A 19,880-nucleotide genomic window follows, 5' to 3' on the forward strand; every position below is an offset into this window, starting at 1 on the left:
ATTTTGTTCTGTAAGAATGAAAAAAATGTCAATGTAATCTGATTTCGTACAGTTAATTTTCCTACACTTGTGTGTACTCTGAAGTGTCGGGTCAGTATTGAAATATCAGCAATTATTGAGAAACGTCATCTTGAGGCACTTTCGGTTTAGAGGTGAGACTGCACTCCACACATATTCCATATATAAAGAAAACCAACTGAACCTCTTAAGAATCCTTTTTTATGTAGTCTGACTGAGAGGCCCAGAACTGTTTTCTGTTTGAAATGTCTTTTTTCTTGGAAAAAAAATCACAGAAGCTAGTACAAGATCAAAGTCAAAGTCTGCTTTATTGTCAATTTCTTCACGTTAAGACACACAAAGATCCACGGTGACTAGACACATTACACAACACATACAGCAAATAGCACAAAGAGTAAAAACGAAGAGACAAGAGCGATGAATAAGTAATAAGAAAATAACCCAATAAATAAACAATAAATAAATAGACAAATAAGAGGAGCAAAATGGAGCAAGCGTGCATACAGTAGACAGCCAGATTGAGCAGCACCAGATTCCTGGGGGTGCACATCAGTGAGGATAGTGAATTAATTTACTTGGGCTGATTTAACAAATTCGAAAAATTGTTTGTTAGTTACGCTCAGTAGAGTATCATGAGATTTTTTCTTTATTATTTTCAAATATATTATAAAACACTTCTTACTCTGTATCATTTTATGTAAATTCCTTTAATGTAATCTTTATAAATTGAAAGTCTATATCAGATTGTTATAAAGTACTTTAAAAGTAAATGTTGATCTTGCTGTTATGCACATCAACACTGTAGAGGGCAAATACAAATATTTACTGGAAGGATATATGTTAGAGATGGGCAACACTGGTACAAGTGAAGTGAAGCAGTCTGGTTTCTAAATTTATGAGGACAAGTGCAAATAAAAGTAATTTCAAAAAGACCAATTGAGATACCGAATAGGAATCAAAATCCAAGAAATGGCAGAAAACTAAGTATAATGATGTGAAAAAAGAAGCACCAGGACAGACTCGCACAGACTCACCACCACAGACGGACAACTATAATTGATCTGGCATATGAAAATGAACAGAGAGTAAAAAATAAATGTTTTATTGAAGTAAATGTCGATCTTGCTATTATGCTCATGAACACTGTAGAGGACAAATACAAAGATTTACTGGTAGGATATATGTTAGAGATATCAGTGTTTATAGCTAACAATTAATGTAATGTTACCATAATAAGTATTTACATTTTAAATTTTTAAATTTTATATATATCTTTAGATGATCCAACGAGACTTGCACTTTGTAGAAAGCCGCTTTATGGAAATGACCCATTTATGTTCCCATCTAAAGGCGGATTTGCCACATTCAATATGGTAAACAGACTGATGTACCGTGGCAGCGGACAGAACGATCTCAAGGCGCAAGCTTGTATTGTACCTATGGCTGCATCTATTATATATTGAGTCTATGGCTGCCACGAAGAAGAAAATAACACGCCGAAGAAGAATTCTGACTACCTCGGGTCGTTTACGGAAGTCAACATGGATAACTTGTCTCGCAGCAAAGATGCGTCCATAAATTTGTCGTTAAAAGACGGTAAAATAAATCAATTAATACATAATATTATTGAGCTACTGTTATTGAAACGTGTACAACGTAATTTGAAAAAATGTGGTGAACTTTGCGTAAAATCAATTGTGTTTCTGAATTTGTAGAGTTCTACGCAGATTTCTTGTCTGGGGATTTCGATGTGAAGGTTTATACAGCTCAAGCGATCCACCATGCTGTCATCGCTGAACAGCTGGCGAAGCTGGCACAAGGAATCAGTCAACTTGATAAAGAGCTGCACAGCCAGGCAGGAACGCCACACACAGAACCTTCAAGTCACCGAATTGCGGCTGACGTTTGCAGTCCATTTTCGAGTTTTACCTAGAGATGAAAGAAAATACATCGAGTTTTGATATTCTGGTTGGAATGATCAATTCCACCACAGTAACAAAGCACCAATAATTTTCTGAATTGTGTGTGTGTTGTGTGGGTGTGCGTGCGCGCGCGCGCGCGTCAGACACTCGAACTGTTAAGATAACGCCAGTACAATCTGATTGGACTCTTATATAAGACTATATATACTGTTTAATAGTAAACAACAGTATGTAAATGTTTTTCTTTGCATTCCAGGTAGTAGCCAGACATGAAGACTTACTGGCTCAGGCAACTGGGATAGAGTCTCTTGAAGGTACGCATTACTACTATCTTTTATAACACAAAGGTAACATAAAAAAATATGGTTACTGCAAAGTTTTACGAAAAAAACCCAACCTTTGTCATCAGGGGTCCTCCAGATGATGCAGACGAGGATCAGTGCACTACAGGCAGCTGTTGACAGGTAAACATTGTGGCCCCTAACTGTCGTCATGTTTTTTTCCCAGACTGACGCAATTATCATTGGATGCTTTTATGTTTCCTGTCAAACAGATATTGATAAGTGTATAACTCTACGATTATTCAGAATTCAATTTGTTAGATATAAAATGCTCTTTTATTTTTCACGTAGGAGGTTAAAAAGTAAAGTTTACCTGGCCTGGTGTGTTACACTGTGATAAGTGTGTCCTTATTTTCTCCTGATGTATTTTCAGGATAAGAACGAAAATAGTTGACCCGTACAACAAGATCGTGGCCAGGATCACTCAGCTGAGCAGATTACAGGTAAAGCCTGTATATTTCTTTACTTTTCACAATTTTCTTTCTTTACATTTGTCATTGGTATGAGTGATATTCAAAGCAGTACCTTAACTCAATCACTCGTTTCTGCTATCCCCTCACTGTCCAGGTGGCCTGTGACCTTCTGCGAAGAATTATTCGTATCTTACACTTGAGCAAGAGGCTTCAGGTTCAGCTTCAGGGTGGCAGTCGGGAGATAACGAAGGCTGCTCACAGTCTCAATGAACTAGGTCAGGACATTATTTTGCCCAACTCGAATATACAGTGAAGCCTCTTAGTTCTGTTACAGGAACACTCTGAATGTACTGCAGCTGTCTTATAGCTCGTTTAAAAAACCCAGTGAGCAGACCATGTGTAACCAGCACTGTACAAACGCGTACAGTAACGTCATCAGTGAGAAGTAGTATCTGTGTATCATCTGCAGAGTTGTGGTTGGACACTTGACAGCTGTGAATGGAAGTTTGAACAGCATGAACAGAAGGGTTCTAGGATTGACCCCTGAGGAACGTGATTACCAATTTCAACAAAGTACGACCTGTTCTCGAAACAGAAATTGAACCACTTTAGAGTTACACCAGGGGTTATTGCACAGTGTTCTCACCTCTGTAAAAAAAAAAAAAAAAAATGGTACAGCAGAACAACAACTCCGATTTTAGATCTGTATTCATCTGGATATTAACTGTGTATTTATTGCTCCATGTCTCAGTTAAAAAACAAAGTTTGTAAGAGGAAATAAAAGTATTAATGAAATGGTTGAGTGCTGCATGCTAAAGATTATCTAGAGTTGAACTGGATGCTGTATTCCTGTGAGAGATGTAAATTAAAATTCTCTAATCAGAGTCTGAATTTCCCTCATCACCAAATGATTCCCGAGCGCGGCCCCGCTGCTGCTCACTGCTCCCCTCTTCCCCAGGGGATGGATCAAAATTACATGGCGATGGGTTAAATGCAGAGGACAAATTTCACCACACCCAGATGTGTGTGTGACGATGATCATTGGGACTTTATCTAATTTCTTGGGGTTGACAGTAATTACTTCAGAAGAGAACGCACTCGTGGACCTTCAGTTAAAGTCATAGTGGCCATTGGTATTGTGATCTGAGTTGTTGAGGTGGCCTGAGATTAGAATTAGTGGTGGAAAACCATTAGTTTCATTCATTTCAGATATGGCATTTTTGCGCTCATTCCATAGTCACACTGCCACATGTGGAATTCATTAAAACATTAAATTGTAAATCCTTTCCCTTTCTTCTCCCCTGCAAATACACCAGATTATCTGTCACAAGGAGTCGATTTGAGCGGCATTGAGGTGATTGAGAATGACCTGGTACTGATCAGTAGAGCAAGGCTGGAGGTGGAAAACCAGGCCAAGCGATTATTGGACCAGGGCACAGAAATTCAGGTAGGAAGTCACAGACACACACAAAGTAGGCGATCATGATGGTGAAACATCACATTTCTAATGCGAGTTTTGGATACTCTCTGCAAATGGAGTTGCTTCATTATTTCCTCTCCGTGTTTGTCAGAATCCTACGCAGGTTGGCACCGCCTTGCAGGTCTTCTACAACCTTGGTAGTCTGAGGGAGACCATTAGTTCCGTTGTGGGGGCTTACCAGACAAGCATACGGGACAGCATCATCAGTGCTCTGGACATTAAGGGCCTGACACAGCCGTCCAACCCCAGAGGTAAACAACTCAAAACACACAAAATGGTTAAGAAAGATGTTCATGGTTGAAGGCAGAGATACTTGCCGAAAGCAAGAAACACAAAATATCATGTGCTGTTATAATTCTCTAGGGCAGCGGTGCTCACACTTTTTCAGCATGCGAGCTACTTAGAAAGCAACCAAGTAAAAATGATCCACCTACACACCAAAAAAATGCAAAACGTATACCGTAATTTTTGGACTATAAGTCGCGGTTTTTGTCATAGTTTGGGTGGGGGGGTGACTTGTACTCAGGAGCGACTTATATGTGATTTTTTTCACAAATTTTCAAAATTCAAAAATCCGTGATGGAGTGAAACCGCAATAAACGAACCGCAATGTAGCAAGGGATTACTGTCATTTGAACTGCAAGTGACGTCACCCGTGCCGCGCGGCGGTTGTTTACATAAAGGGCAAAGGATTCGATCACAGGATGACGAAGATGACAAAGGGCCCCATGTACTACCGGCATCATTAGCGGTTTTGTTTGTAAGTGACACGGAAGACGAAGAGTTAGAAGGATTTAATGATTTGGAGTGACACAGAAGGTTTGAAAAACTATTATGGCTTTTACGCACGCCCGGTCCTTCTCGACGGGAGCTCTCTTGCACCTCCGTGGATGGAGGTTGGGGGCCGGCGCTCGGCCGGTGGCTGTCCGGGGACGGTGGATGGGGCTCGGACATGGCTTTTACGCACGCCCGGTTCTATTCTATGGAGCTCTCTTCCACCTTTGTGGCTGGAAGTTCAGTAGTTGTTGGCTCGTTGAACTCTTGTTTTGTTAAATGAAGAGCCGTTTACCAAACCCACTCATAACATTGGGTATTACATAAATAACACGTTTATCAAACCATCTGTGTCACTCCAATTCATTAAATACATCGATGTGCTTTATGTAAACAATGCTGCAGTATGCGCCGCGTATGCTGACGTCGGACTATTTGTTTATTTCTTTGCATTTCAAATTATACCACAGATCCATATAACGATATATAAAGTATATTTCGAATAACTATCATATTACAACAACATTATCAAACCATCTGTGTCACTCCATATTATTAAATCCATCGATCGTCTATTAGGTAAAGAATCGTCATAATTTGCATTTCTAATTATTACACAGACCCATATAACGATATATAAAGTATATTTTAAATAACTATCATATAGTAACAATATTATCAAACCATATGTGTTGCTCCAATTCATTAAATCTATCGATCGTGCTTTATGTAAACAATGCTGCCTATGTGCCGCATATGCTGACGTCGGACCCGTTGCAAATTGCATTTCTAATTGTACCACAGACCCATATAACAGTATATATAGTACATTTTAAATAACTATCATATTACAACAACATTATCAAACTATCTGTGTCACTCCAAATCATTAAATCCATCGATCAAATTCCTCGTTCTTCATGTCAACAACGGCGCGCGTGGGCTGCAACGATCTAGTACATAACTATGTTGTAGCGTTAACAACAAAATACCAAGAAAGACGTGGGTTGGGTAAACTGCACTTTAATTAACAAAACAAGAGTTCAACGAGCCAACAACTACTGAACATCCAGCCACGGAGGTGGAAGAGCGCTCCATAAATAGGACCAGGTGTGCGTAAAAGCCATGTCCGAGCCCCATCCACCGTCCCCGGACAGCCACCCGGCCGAGCGCCGGCCCCCGACTTCCATCCACAGAGGTGAAAGACAAAAACTGCGACTTATAGTCCGAAAATTACGGTATATGGTTTTTTCCACTTTATTGTGCATTTTATGGCTGGTGCGACTTATAGTCCGAAAATTACGGTAACTATTTTCAAATTTATTAAGGATTCTTTGTATGTACAATGTATGTTGATTTACCTTGCATAGGTTAATAGGCCAATTATTGCACAACACACGTAATAAATATTGAAATGTTTTGTAATTTTAGGATAGGCTGACAAAAAAAAAAAAATAATGTAACGTCACGCTGCGATCGACCAGTACTGCCTCTGCGATCGACCAGTAGATCGCGATCGACGTAATGAGCACCCCTGCTCTAGGGCCTCTTTCTACTTTGTATTTGCACAACCACTGTGTGACTGTGCTGTATTTAGAAAATGTAGCCAGAACTGTAAATATAAATCAAAACAAATTCTTTGCACAAATTTAAAGTGTAGCCAACGGAATATCTTCCCTTCAGGTCCCCCTGGAAGAGCAGTTCTTCCAACTCCAGGTAGCACAGCAGCTTTCCGTGCTGCTCTTTGGACAAACCTGGAGAAACTAATGGACCAGATATGTGCTGCCTGCAAACAAGTGAGGAAGTGAAGAATAGGAGATAATATGAAAATAAAAGATTTTCAGCAATTGTGCATCGTTTTTTTTTTTGTTTTTTTTCAGGTGCAGCATCTTCAGAAGGTCTTAATGAAGAAAAGAGATCCTGTTACTCATAAGTGTTTTATTGATGAGATTATTAAGGTGAGTAATAGTAATAGTTTAGGATGTGTTGTTTTATTTAGTTTTATTTTTTTAGATGCCTCATGCCTGTTTTTATTAGTTTTAGCATTAGTTCTGCGATAGAGTATTTGTCAATCGCAAGATGAAGGTGAAAAGTTAATTAGATATTGTGTAAAAAATATGAATATCAAACGATGACTTGACCTTTCTCCTTTTGTTCCGACATACAGCAAGACCAATTTAAATATCTAATGCGTCTAAAATAAACTTTGAAGGCTCATGTATGATTATTTGATGAAAATGTTTGCTAATGTTAGTTTTATGAACGTAAGATGTAATTTCAGTATTTTTAAAGCATTTTTGGGTTTCTTTTATTTTATTAATGCTTTTCAGTTTCAGTATTTTTTATAACCTTGGTCATCACCATCAGCATCAAAGTGAATCGCTGCATTTTGTTTGACAACAAAAACACAAAATATTTAATTGCCTTTCTTGATGGGTTTTTGCTCCAATGTATAGCAGTTCTATTTATTTTTGCTATGAGTGCTCGATTAATGTACATTGAGCCTAAGTATAAAATAATAATTTTGTTTCATGTAATGACAGGATGGAGAGCCTGATATACTCCACACCTTTTGGACTGATGTAACTACCAAATTAAGAGAAGAATTTCACAAAGCAACTCAAGGTAAGAATTTGCTTTACCACTGTAAAGTAATTGCAACAGAGTTGGGGGAAAAAAATATGACATGGTCAATTGTGCGCCTCATCCTTTATTTTTTCTACATCAGCCTCATCTTTTCTGAAGCAAGCATTTGAAGGAGAGTATCCAAAGTTGTTGCGACTCTACAACGAGCTGTGGCGTCGCCTCCAGCAGTATAGTGCTAGCCTGCACAGCTCACTGATCAACAGCGGCGGGATGGACACCACTCTGGAGCCAGAAACGGACAGCCTTGACCTATTCTCTCAAAGAAAACAGGACTACAAGTGAGCATTTCATTTGAAGAGAAATTTGTGTTTGACCTTTAAATCTATCTGTGTGCGTGCAGTCCAGAAAGAGCCCTGAAGGATTCTCTTCAACCGTACGAAGCAGCGTACCTCTCCAAATCTCTCTCTCGGCTCTTTGACCCCATTAACCTTGTGTTTCCAATGGGTGGTCGCAACCCGCCCTCCAATGATGAGTTGGAGAGCATCATCAAGACCATCAGCAGGCAAGTACCGTATTTGTCCAACCACAAGGGGAAAGTCTCAATGCTGATTTTTTTTTGGGGGGGGTTCCATATACGGGACAAACTGGGTTATAAGGCGCATTATCACACATTAATGTACACGAACCAGTACAGCAAATGAGTCAAACTTTATTTTAGTTTGTTTTGACATGAATACATAAGGCGCACACACAGTCAATTTTGAGAAACAGATTTTAAATGTGCAAAAATCCAGCACATTACTTGCAACTTCCCTGAATACTCTGTATTTGCTCAAATGCAAGATGCCAAGTTTCTTACCTTTTTAAATAGCGTTTGATTAATTTAAGAAAATATGTTAAAAGTCTTTGTTTTATTGTTTGCAGTGAGCTGAATGTTGCATCCATGGATTCAGACCTTTCTCTTGCTGTTGCCAAGAATGCTGCCAAGACCGTGCAGCTCTTCTGTGTCAAATCTGAACAGCTGGTAAGTTCACCGTATATTTCCCGGATTTTAAGGCGCACTTCAAATCTTTTGAATTTTCTCAAAAATCGATGGTTTCGCATTATGAATGGATGACAAGTTAAAGTTGAATAAAGGTTTACATATTTGCTGTACTGGTCTGTTATCCTTTAATGTGCCTTAATGCAATTTATAATCCGGTGTGCCTTATAGCCCCAAAAATAAAATTAAATAACTCTTTGTATCTATGCAGCACCAGTATGGAACAGTTTTAAAACTATCTTGGACGATAAGTCGCTCCGGAGTATAAGTCGCACCAGCCATAAAATGCACAATAAAGTGAAAAAAAAACATATATAAGTCGCACTGGAGTATAAGTCACACTTTTGGACTACAAGGGGCAAATTTATTTGTCAAAATCCGACACCAAAAACAGACATGAACCAGCAACAACAGGCTAAACGATACGGTATGCTAATGTGACATATACACGAACGAGGAGCTGAGAACGGGCCTGACGTAACAATCAGAGTCATTCAAGTAAGTATTACATAAATAACACGTTTATCAAACCATCTGTGTCACTCCAATTCATTAAATCCATCGATCATGCTTTATGTAAACAATGCCGAGTATGCGCTGCATATGCTGACGTCGGACCCGTTGTAAGTTGCATATCTAATTATTCCACAGACCCATATAACGATATATAAAGTATATTTCAAATAACTATCATATTACGACAATATTATCAAACCATCTGTGTCACTCCAAATCATTAAATCCATCGATCAAATTCCTCGTTGTTTGTCAACAACGCCGCGCGTGCGCTGCAGAGATCTAGTATATAACTATATTGTAGCGTTAACAAAGTACCAGGAAAGACGTGGGTTTGGTAAACGGCTCTTTATTTAACAAAACAAGAGTTCAACGAGCCAACAACTACTGAACTTCCAGCCATGGAGGTGGAAGAGAGCTCCATAAATAGGACCGGGCGTGCGTAAAAGCCATGTCCGAGCCCCATCCACCGTCCCCGGACAGCCACCCGGCCGAGCGCCGGCCCCCAACTTCCATCCACGGAGGTGGAAGAGAGCTCCATAGAATAGGATCCGTCGAGAAGGATCGGGCGTGCGTAAAAGCCATAATAGTTTTTCAAACCTTCTGTGTCACTCCAAATCATTAAATCCTTCAAATTCTTCGTCCTCCGTGTCACTTACAAACAAAACCGCTAATGACGCCGGTAGTACATGGGGCCCTTTGTCATCTTCGTCATCCTGTGATCGAATCCTTTGCCCTTTATGTAAACAACGGCCGCGCGGCACGGGTGACGTCACTTGCAGTTCAAATGACAGTAATCCCTTGCTACATCGCGGTTCGTTTATCGCGGTTTCACTACATCGCAGATTTTTGAATTTTGAAAATTTGTGAAAAAAATCACATAAGTCGCTCCTGAGTATAAGTTGCCCACCCCACCCAAACTATGACAAAAAACGCGACTTATAGTCCACAAATTACGGTAATTCTCTTTTGGTTGTATAGTTGTGTACTCAGAGTGATGCCAGTCAGGTGATTGGTCCATTATCTGAAGGCCAAAGGAGGAACACTGCAGTAGTCAACTCACTCTACCGTCTGCAGCAGGCCGTTGCCAAGGTTTGATAAAGATTCTGAAATTCAGGCACAGTTGGCCTATACAGCTTGTTGCAAGTAACCGTTTTGTTTTCTTTTCTCAGATCATTTCTGGATTGGGGTCATGTCTGACAGCTCCCGTAGAGGCGCTCTCTTTGTCTTTGGAGGTGAACAATCAAGCTCAACTAGATAGATAGACGAAATAAATGATGCAGCAGACAAGATTTTCTTCAATAAGATTTTTAGTTGGACTCCGGTTTGCATTGTAATTTCATGTTACCACTGTATGGGCGAGCATGCAGTCACATTGGTTTATATTTTTTTGGATTTCAGGAAGTGCAGGCCCTGATGAGCAATGCCGTGCAGCCGCTCTTGCAGTCAGTCAGTGATTCTATTGAGGCAATCATTATCACGCTGCACCAGGAGGACTTCTCCGGGTCAGTTATTTCTTTGAAGACTATAGTACATATTTATTATATATATTTATAGAGTACATTTTGTGTGTGTTGCAGCAAGCTTCCCATATTCATCATACATATTTATAGAGTATTTTGTGTGTGTGTGTGTGTGTGTGTGTGTGTGTGTGTGTGTGTGTGTGTGTGTGTGTGTGTGTGTGTGTGTGTGTGTGTGTGTGTGTGTGTGTGTGTGTGTGTGTGTGTGTGTGTGTGTGTGTGTGTGTGTGTGTGTGTGTGTGTGTGTGTGTGTGTGTGTGTGTGTGTGTGTGTGTGTGTGTGTGTGTGTGTGTGTGTGTGTGTGTGTGTGTGTGTGTGTGTGTGTGTGTGTGTGTGTGTGTGTGTGTGTGTGTGTGTGTGTGTGTGTGTGTGTGTGTGTGTGTGTGTGTGTGTGTGTGTGTGTGTGTGTGTGTGTGTGTGTGTGTGTGTGTGTGTGTGTGTGTGTGTGTGTGTGTGTGTGTGTGTGTGTGTGTGTGTGTGTGTGTGTGTGTGTGTGTGTGTGTGTGTGTGTGTGTGTGTGTGTGTGTGTGTGTGTGTGTGTGTGTGTGTGTGTGTGTGTGTGTGTGTGTGTGTGTGTGTGTGTGTGTGTGTGTGTGTGTGTGTGTGTGTGTGTGTGTGTGTGTGTGTGTGTGTGTGTGTGTGTGTGTGTGTGTGTGTGTGTGTGTGTGTGTGTGTGTGTGTGTGTGTGTGTGTGTGTGTGTGTGTGTGTGTGTGTGTGTGTGTGTGTGTGTGTGTGTGTGTGTGTGTGTGTGTGTGTTTTGCAGCAAGCTGCCCAGTCCTGATAAGCCTGACGTTGTCTGCTCCCTCTACATGAAAGAGTTGCAGGGGTTTATCTCCAGAGTCATGACTGACTACCTCCGACACTTCGAGTGTACAGATTTCATCTATGAAAGCACCGAGTCCATAGCTCAGAGAGCGATCGAGCTGTTCGTTCGGCACGCCAGCTTGTTGCGCCCACTGGGCGAAGGGGGGAAGATGCGTCTGGCTGCTGACTTTGCACAAGTTTGGTCTTAAAAGAATGTTTCTTAGTTGACATTACACTTGTGTTATTTGGAGTAATTGTACTTGTCTTTTCCAAGATGGAGATGGCTGTGGCTTCGCTATGCAGACGAGTGTCGGATTTGGGGAAACCTTATCGAGTACTCCGATCCTTTAGGTATGTCTTTGACTCTTTCACTTGACGTTGAGGAAAAGCTGAGAGATTACTTTGTCAAAATTGCTAATCATATAAAGAATTTAAAAAGCGATACGTTAGCATGTGACCCGTTTCAACAAGTTAACTTAGAATGTAGCTAAAAAAAGAGGACCATAATTTTCGGACTATAAGTCGCGTTTTTTTTTTTCATAGTTTGGGTGGGGGGGGGGGGCGACTTATACTCAGGAGTGACTTATGTGATTTTTTTTCACAAATTTTCAAAATTCAAAAATCCGCGATGTAGTGAAACTGCAATAAACTAACCGCGATGTAGCAAGGGATTATCGTATTTTCCGGACTATAAGGCGCACCTAAAAACCTAAAATGTTATAGTCCAGTGCGCCTTATAAATGGATCAATTTATGAATTTGTTGATCCATACTGGTTGTACACAGTGCTCTGCCAAAATGTTCAGTACGTTTTAGTACAACTCGTAAATTACAAGGTCGCATCGCTTACCAGCATTACGGCAACCGTGGTCAGGGGGCGTCACTGAATAGCTGTTGTACCCGTGAGGCTATTTCATTTCAAAATAGGCTGCTCCGTTAATGTTTCGAGTAAATTTACGGATCGATATGGAAGGGAAACATAGGTAAGCAGTACCAGAACTTTAATCAATTCTTTTATAGGATAGTTTGAGTAACGTGATTGTCTACAGAGGGCTCATTGGTGATTGGCTAGTGGAGGCATACTGCAACCCTAGTCAACCGCAGTTTGTTGCAGTCTAGCTTCTATTTTATGCGCCTTATATATGGACAAAGTTGTAAAATGGGCCGTTCATTAAAGGTGTGGCTTATAATCCGGTGCGCCTTTTGGTCCGGAAAATACGGTACTGTCATTTGGACTGCAAGTGACGTCACCGGTGCCGCGCGGTGGTTGTTTACATAAAGGACAAAGGATTTGATCACGGGATGACGAAGATGACGAGGAGCCCCGCGTTTCGAGGATTTAATGATTTGGAGTGACACAAGGTTTGAAAAACGTATTTATGCTGTAGTTATTTGATATATTTTATTTCGTGTAGCAACTTGTATATGTTTTTATCATTACAGTTCAGTAGTTCTTGGCTCGTTGAACTCTTTATGTTAAATAAAGAGCCGTTTACCAAACCCACGTCTTTCCTGGTACTTTAACGCTACAATATAGCTATATACTAGATCTCTGCGGCGCACGCGCGGCGTTGTTGACATAAAGGATGAGGAATTCGATCGATGGATGTAATAATTTGGAGTGAACCAGATGGTTTGATAATATTGTCATATAAACCCACATCTTTCCTGGTACTTTGTTAACGCTACAATATAGTTATATACTAGATCTCTGCAGCGCACGCGCGGCGTTGTTGACATAAAGGACGAGGAATTTGATAGACATATGTCTGTTTTTGGTGTTGGATTTTGACAAATAAATTTGCCCCAATAGTGCAACTTTCACTTTTCACTTTATTGTGCATTTTATGGCTGGTGCGACTTGTACTCTGGAGCGATTTATTGTCCGGAAATTACGGTAAATTAATTTGTTACGACTTGCTGATCGTATAAAGAATTTAAAAAGCGATACGTTAGCACGTGACACATTTAAACAAGTTAAATTCAAATGTAGCTCAAAACAAGAGTAAATTAATTTGTTACAATATGCTGACAAGGCAATTAATGTGTTTGCACAAGTATGTACCATGTTCCTAGTAGGATCTGGCTGTATTGAAAATTAACCAATCACATTCAAGCTCATGTTAAAAACAAACTTATAGTATTCGAATACTCAACATGCTCCTTATGAGCTGCATGCTAATGCTGACATTAAGCTAACTTTGACGTTTGATGTGCAAGTATGGCCAATATTGATAACATGAGCAGAAATATGCTGCTTAACCACAATAACAGGCTGTTATTGTGGTCACGGGCAAAGCATAACAATACTTCCAATCAACATTGTTAATGTTACTCTCTCTACATTACTGTTGATGTTATCTTTCAGGCCATTGCTGTTTCAGACAAGTAACCTGATAGTCAAGAGTCCGGCTGTGGGTGACCTGATTCCTTACAGCACCGTGCTTCACTTCCTCTTTGCTAGGGCTCCGTCCGAGCTCAAGTCACCTTACCAGGTCTGTACCAATTGCACACATTTATCACCGGGGAAAAAAAAAAGAGGTCAAAGGTGCTTTTATATATATATATATATATATATATATATATATATATATATATGTGTATATATGTATATATGTATGTATATATATATATGTATATACATACATATATATACATACATATATATATATATACATATATATACATATATATATATATATATACATATGTATATGTATATATATATATATATGTGTATATATATATATGTATATATGTATATATATATATGTATATATATATATATGTATATATATATGTATATATATATATATAGAGTTAGTAGTTGACGTACGTTTGTCCCCTCAGAGAGCTGAGTGGTCGGTCACTCGTTACTCCCGATGGATGGATGACCATCCGTCAGAGAGAGACCGTCTCATGCTCATCAGGTAATCAATGAATGTTTTTTTTTTTTTCTTGTACTATGGTGAACACCCGAGACAAATACGCTACAAAAGACTTTTTACTCGCAACCTAATAAATTTATTCTGATCTCGTTGTGATTTTACAGCTATCCTCTTTAAAAAAAAAAAAAATCTATCAATTTTGCACAGAGTAAAATAATTTCCAGATATAAGTTGATCATTTGTATTTTTTCAACAGGGGTACTTTGGAGGCGTATGTCCAGTCCGTAAGGGCTCGGCAGGGGAAGGAGTTTGCTCCAATCTATCCCATAATGCTCCAGCTGCTGCAGAGGGCCACCTCATTGGAAGTGAAAGGATGATAACTGGGTGCTCAAAATGGTCTATGCTACTATATTTTAGTTCGACTTCTGCTTTTTGAGTTGGAACTGATGAAAAATTAAACTTTGGCCAAAATCTAATTGTGACAAATCAAGTGGATGAAATAAGGACTTTTTAAATTTTAAGTTTAAAAAAAAGAAAAGTAATTGTATGTGAACTTTGGAACATTGTATTTACGTATTTAAAAAAAAAGACTAAATGAAAGACAGATTATAAAATATTAAAATTGCAGTGACAAAAACATCCTTAATAATTTGGATCCAACACAGTGAAACTGACTTTCTGTCTGAATGGATTCATTTTAATAATAATGGCAGTAATATAAGTCAAAATTATTTTCAGATGGGCCATTTCCACTGGTTAGAAGGAGGATCCTCAATTAGGGGTTCCCATGGTTTCCACTCAGCCATCTTTCTTGATAGAGCCAGCTCACATTCGGCCTGGAAACGTGAAAACAGCACCTTCATTGTATTACTGTGCCAGATTTAAATTTAGTTGTACAATTAAATTGAAATGAAACAGAAAAAGACTAATCATTCAATAATAATGTTTTTGACTCAGTCAAAATCCCATCTCAGTACCTGAAAAATTACTTCTTCAATTTGTCCACCATTAATCTTCTTCTCTAATTGCTCAACATCAGGCTCCTGCAAACAACATATTTATTTGTATTGCTTTGATCAATTAAATAATTAAAAGGTAACTGACCGTTTTGACGTGGCTGAACCTCTCATTGACCAACTGTTCAGTATACTTCCGGTAGGCAGCATCCTGTGGCATGCTCTGCACTGATGCCAGGATTTTTGAGTAGAGAATCCTCAGTCGCTGAGTCATGTTTTGAGGAATCAAACAGGTGGGGGGGAAACAAAGAAATCTTGGTTAGTTTTTCTATTTTCAAACATGCTTCATTTTAGTTTTGTATTCCTTAGTTTTGGTAGTATTTTTTTCTGAATGGTGTATTTGTCAAGTATTGTTTAATAAAGTATACTGCAAATCTCAAATGACTGTTGGAGCTTCCTCTTTTCGGTAAGAAAATAGATTTAAAATGAAGGCCATAAGCTCATGTATGTATCATACATTAAATAGTGAAAACAGAGATCATTTTGTAGTTACCGTATTTCCCGGTCCAAAAGGTGCACCGGATTATAAGGTGCACCTTCAATGAACGGCCCATTTTAAAACTTTGTCCATATATAGGGCGCATAAAATAGAAGCTATACTGCAACAAACTGCAGTTGACTAGGGTTGCGGTATGCATCCACTAGCCAATAACCAATGGGCCCTCTGTAAACAATCACGTTTCTCAAACTATCCTATAAAATGATCAGAACTGACTAAAGTTCGATCTAACACCTTGGTACTTTAACAAGATGGCGGCGCGTGCACACGCAGCAACCTCTCTCTGTCCCAACCGATCGGTGTTTTGTTCATTTAATAAGTGTTTGTCCGACAGGTTTACGTGTTCGTCTGAGCTTACCACGTCGTGCTACAAGTACAGCAGGCAGGTTCTGCTCGACATCGGCGAAAGAGAGTTTTGCGGCGTTCTGAACTTTGAAACAGGGACATTAAAGGCACTACTCCAGCCTGAAACGACGCCGGACTCGTCTGCTACTCCTTCCCCGGATAGAAAGCGTCGGAAGCGGGGCAAGCGTGGAGGCGTCCGGGCCAGGCGAACGTTCGGTCGCTGGACAACAAAATGGATTACATTCGACTGCTGAGATCTACGAACTGGACAGTGAGTAACTGCTGTGTGCTCGTGTTCACTGAGACTTGGTTGAATGTCAACATTCCGGACTCTGCTGTGCAACTGGAGCAGCTAGCATGCTATCGACCGGACCGAGCCATTGTAAAAGGGGGAAAATCATGTGGAGGAGGAATCTGTGTCTACATCTGTGACGAATGGTGCCGGGACTCGGTTGTTGTACGCAGACACTGCTCGCCACTGGCGAAGTTTGTGATCATTAAGTGCCGTCCTTTTTACCTGCCGAGGTAATTTACTGCGATTCTGCTTGTCGCGGTCTACATCCCGCCTTCCAACGTTGGAAGCGACAGGATCACGGCCCTTAGTGAACTGTACCAGGCTGTCAGTGATCAGCAGATGGCGCACCCTGACGGTTTCACCATCTTCGCTGGAGATTTTAATCATGCTGACCTGAAGTCTGTCTTTCCAAAGCTTCACCAGCATGTTAATTTTCCAACACGTGGTGACAGCTTCCTGGACCTGGTCTACACTCCACATAAAGGTGCTTTCAAGGCCACCCCCCTCCCCCACATTAGACATTCTGACCACATCACTGTTATGCTTTATGCCCACGTAGAGACAGAGAGTGAGAGCTTCCAGGCCGGTTCGCAAGTGGGTAAGAGTGTGGCCTGAGGGGGCATCTGATGCTCTTTGAGACTGCTTTGGCACTACAGACTGGGAAATGTTTAAGCAGGCAGCCACTTGCAACAATCAGACGGACATTGAGGCGTATACTGACTCTTACATCGCCAAGTGCATTGATGATGTGACCCTCACAAAATCCATCGTCACTCAAGGTAACTGGATGCCATGGCTCACAGGGGCTGTCCTCGAGCTTCTGAGGGCCAGAGACAAAGCCTACAGGGCTGGGGATGAAGCGGGCGTGAGATCAGCTAGGGCGTACCTGTCCTGCGGCATCAAGGAAGCGAAAAAGGCATTCTCTTCCAAGATTACCGCCCACTTCAAAGACAGCAGGGATGCTCGGAGCCTGTGGCAAGGCATTCAGACCATCACAGACTACAAGCCCGTGCCGCAGAGCTGTGGAGGGCGACGTCCCTCTGCTCAACGAACTGAACCGCTTCTTTGCTCGCTTCGACACTCAGTTCTTTTGCGCTATGTTCTGGCTGTCTGCTGTATGCACGCTTGCTCCATTTTGCCCCTCTTATTTGTCTATTTATTATTGTTTATTTATTGGGTTATTTGCTTATTACTTATTCATCGGTCTTGTCTATTTGTTTTTACTCTTTGTGCTATTTGCTTGTATGTGTTGTGTAATGTGTCTAGTCACCGTGGGACGGTGGGAAACGTAATTTTGATCTCTTTGTGTGTCTTAACGTGAAGAAATTGACAATAAAGCAGACTTTGACTTTTGACTTTGTTTCCCTTCCATATTGATCCGTAAATTTCCTCGAAACATTAACAGAGCAGCCGATTTTGACATGAAATAGCCTCGTGCGTACAGCAGCTGTCACTATAGCATTAGCCACCCGCAGACATAAAATGTTGCTGACGCATACTTTCGACTGGATGTCGGCGTCTTACCTCATGTGGATTTTGGGACACTGCCAGGCCAACCAGGCCGGTCGTCTGCAAGAGAGATGATTTGAATGACAGCAATGAACACATCACATCAAGATATGCAACTGTTATTTCACATCCACGATTATACTACTGGATAAAAGAAATCATTCGAAATTGGTGTAAATTATCTTTGTGAGATAAACAAACTGTTAATTTCAATGTCTACCATTATTTAACTTGAAACTAATGTAGATCTTACACTGTTGAGAGTATTGGTAATTTAGTAAATTACTTAATTTCATTTAGTCACGCTCTGCTACTTTGTCTTGAATCATACGTCGGGTATTATTTGCCTTCATTTGAAGCATTGTGTGCACATCAATTCCAGCAATGTATTTTTTCCATCATTGCAAATTATTGGATATTCTCCGATAAATAATCATACAGCATAGCTTTCTTTAGCTACTGCCGAGAATGACATAAATCACTGTGAAAGCAGACCATTTCTAGACACACTGATAACTAATGGTGTGAACATATTTGATAATATAACACATCATTCTTTTCCTTTTTACCCAAACATACAATGCGTTTAGGCAAAAGTAAGACGAATGGGAAAGATTTGATCATTTCCTCAAATCCCAAAATATTTTCCTGACAAAACATCCAAATCATAACAAATGTTGCTAAGAGTACAATTTGGATTAGACTCTTGCTTGTGGCGAGTTTCAAAACTATTTTTTTAAAACAATTGCTTGCTTTAACGGTGCTTGTGTAACACAGACATGTGGTGAATGTGAATAGTATATTGGCAAAAATTTACGTACAAATATTCAAGTCAAATGGGTCATGAAATGAGGTAAGCTACCACGCTAAAGCGAACACTTTTAAGGTGCGCATATGACGTCAACTACAAAAAACACTATTGGAACGCGACGACCAAACGAACAAAGAAATTGTCTTCTTTTTAGCTTTTGGTTCATATCAAAACAAAAATCATTGACCTCTACTTATACCTTTTTCAGCAGTCCAGCCATCGGATCAACACAGGACGGTGAGCAATTTCCGGCCGCTTGTTATGACGTCACGAAAAGATCCCGAAACGGAGGTTGGTGTCCTTACCAACTTCGTTATAATTCAACCAATTTTTCTTAAGTTTCTTTTGCTGTCAATATCAACACATTTAGGATAAATAAACTCACGAACAACGTAGGCTGCAAATTGGGTTACTTTTCTAGTTCTACCTCAAACACACAGACGGCGAATCATTCAATCATTCAATCAATCAACCATTTGTGCTCCCTTAATGATACCATGTGGTCAGGCAATATTATATCACTACACATTTACACAACATTCGTGCTTAACTAAATTGAATATAAACTAACTAAACTCCATCCATCCATTTTCTGTACTGCCGTTCCCCACGGGGGTCGCGGGCGTGCTGGAGCCTACCCCAGCAGTCATCGGGCATTAGGTGGGGGACACAGACAAACAACCATCCGCACTCGCACATACGGGCAATTAGGAGAGGGCAATTGGGAGAGCTCAATCAGCCTCCCATACATGTTTTTGGTAAGTGGCAGAAAACCGAAGTGCGGGAAGAAAACCCATGCAGCCACGCGGAGAACACGCAAACTCCACACGGGGCAGAGGTGAAATTAAACCTACACCCTCTGAACTGTGAGGCGAACCAGTGCCGCCTACTAACTAAATTAAAGTTTCAAAATAAATACCATATAATTAATGTTAAACTGCCCTGTGGCACTGACACCCATCGTCATGAAGTGCTTTGAGCGGCTTGTCATGGCGCACGTCAGATCTGTTCTTCCCCCCCACCATAGACCCCCTTGCTGTTTGTGGACTTCAGTTCTGCATTCAACACCATTGTTCAGCAGCGTCTCATCTGCAAACTCGA

General features: G+C 40.4%; 2 protein-coding genes across 2 annotated transcripts; one reads left to right on the top strand and one right to left on the bottom strand.

Moving 5' to 3' along the window:
* Window positions 1-1,460: 1,460 nt before the first annotated feature.
* cog5 (component of oligomeric golgi complex 5) lies at window positions 1,461-15,695 on the top strand. The gene is made up of 22 exons (XM_085902112.1): window positions 1,461-1,614; window positions 1,734-1,873; window positions 2,197-2,254; window positions 2,350-2,404; window positions 2,655-2,724; window positions 2,849-2,969; window positions 4,011-4,141; window positions 4,266-4,425; window positions 6,632-6,744; window positions 6,829-6,906; window positions 7,492-7,573; window positions 7,677-7,872; window positions 7,935-8,096; window positions 8,459-8,558; window positions 10,074-10,184; window positions 10,265-10,327; window positions 10,494-10,597; window positions 11,377-11,614; window positions 11,692-11,768; window positions 13,785-13,911; window positions 14,267-14,346; window positions 14,561-15,695. The coding sequence occupies exons 1-22, from the start codon at window positions 1,560-1,562 to the stop codon at window positions 14,679-14,681; spliced, it is 2,442 nt and encodes an 813-aa protein (XP_085758238.1). The 5' UTR covers window positions 1,461-1,559; the 3' UTR covers window positions 14,682-15,695.
* Window positions 14,980-19,309, bottom strand: ndufa5 (NADH:ubiquinone oxidoreductase subunit A5). The gene is made up of 5 exons (XM_085902110.1): window positions 18,979-19,309; window positions 17,984-18,028; window positions 15,409-15,525; window positions 15,282-15,347; window positions 14,980-15,140 (listed from the first exon to the last, which is right to left on the bottom strand). The coding sequence occupies exons 1-5, from the start codon at window positions 18,997-18,999 to the stop codon at window positions 15,039-15,041; spliced, it is 351 nt and encodes a 116-aa protein (XP_085758236.1). The 5' UTR covers window positions 19,000-19,309; the 3' UTR covers window positions 14,980-15,038.
* Between the last annotated feature and the right edge of the window lie 571 nt (window positions 19,310-19,880).

The sequence above is a fragment of the Syngnathus leptorhynchus genome, chromosome 21 (assembly GCF_054491065.1).
Source record: "Syngnathus leptorhynchus isolate UIUO chromosome 21, UIUO_Slep, whole genome shotgun sequence".
NCBI lineage: Eukaryota > Metazoa > Chordata > Actinopteri > Syngnathiformes > Syngnathidae > Syngnathus > Syngnathus leptorhynchus.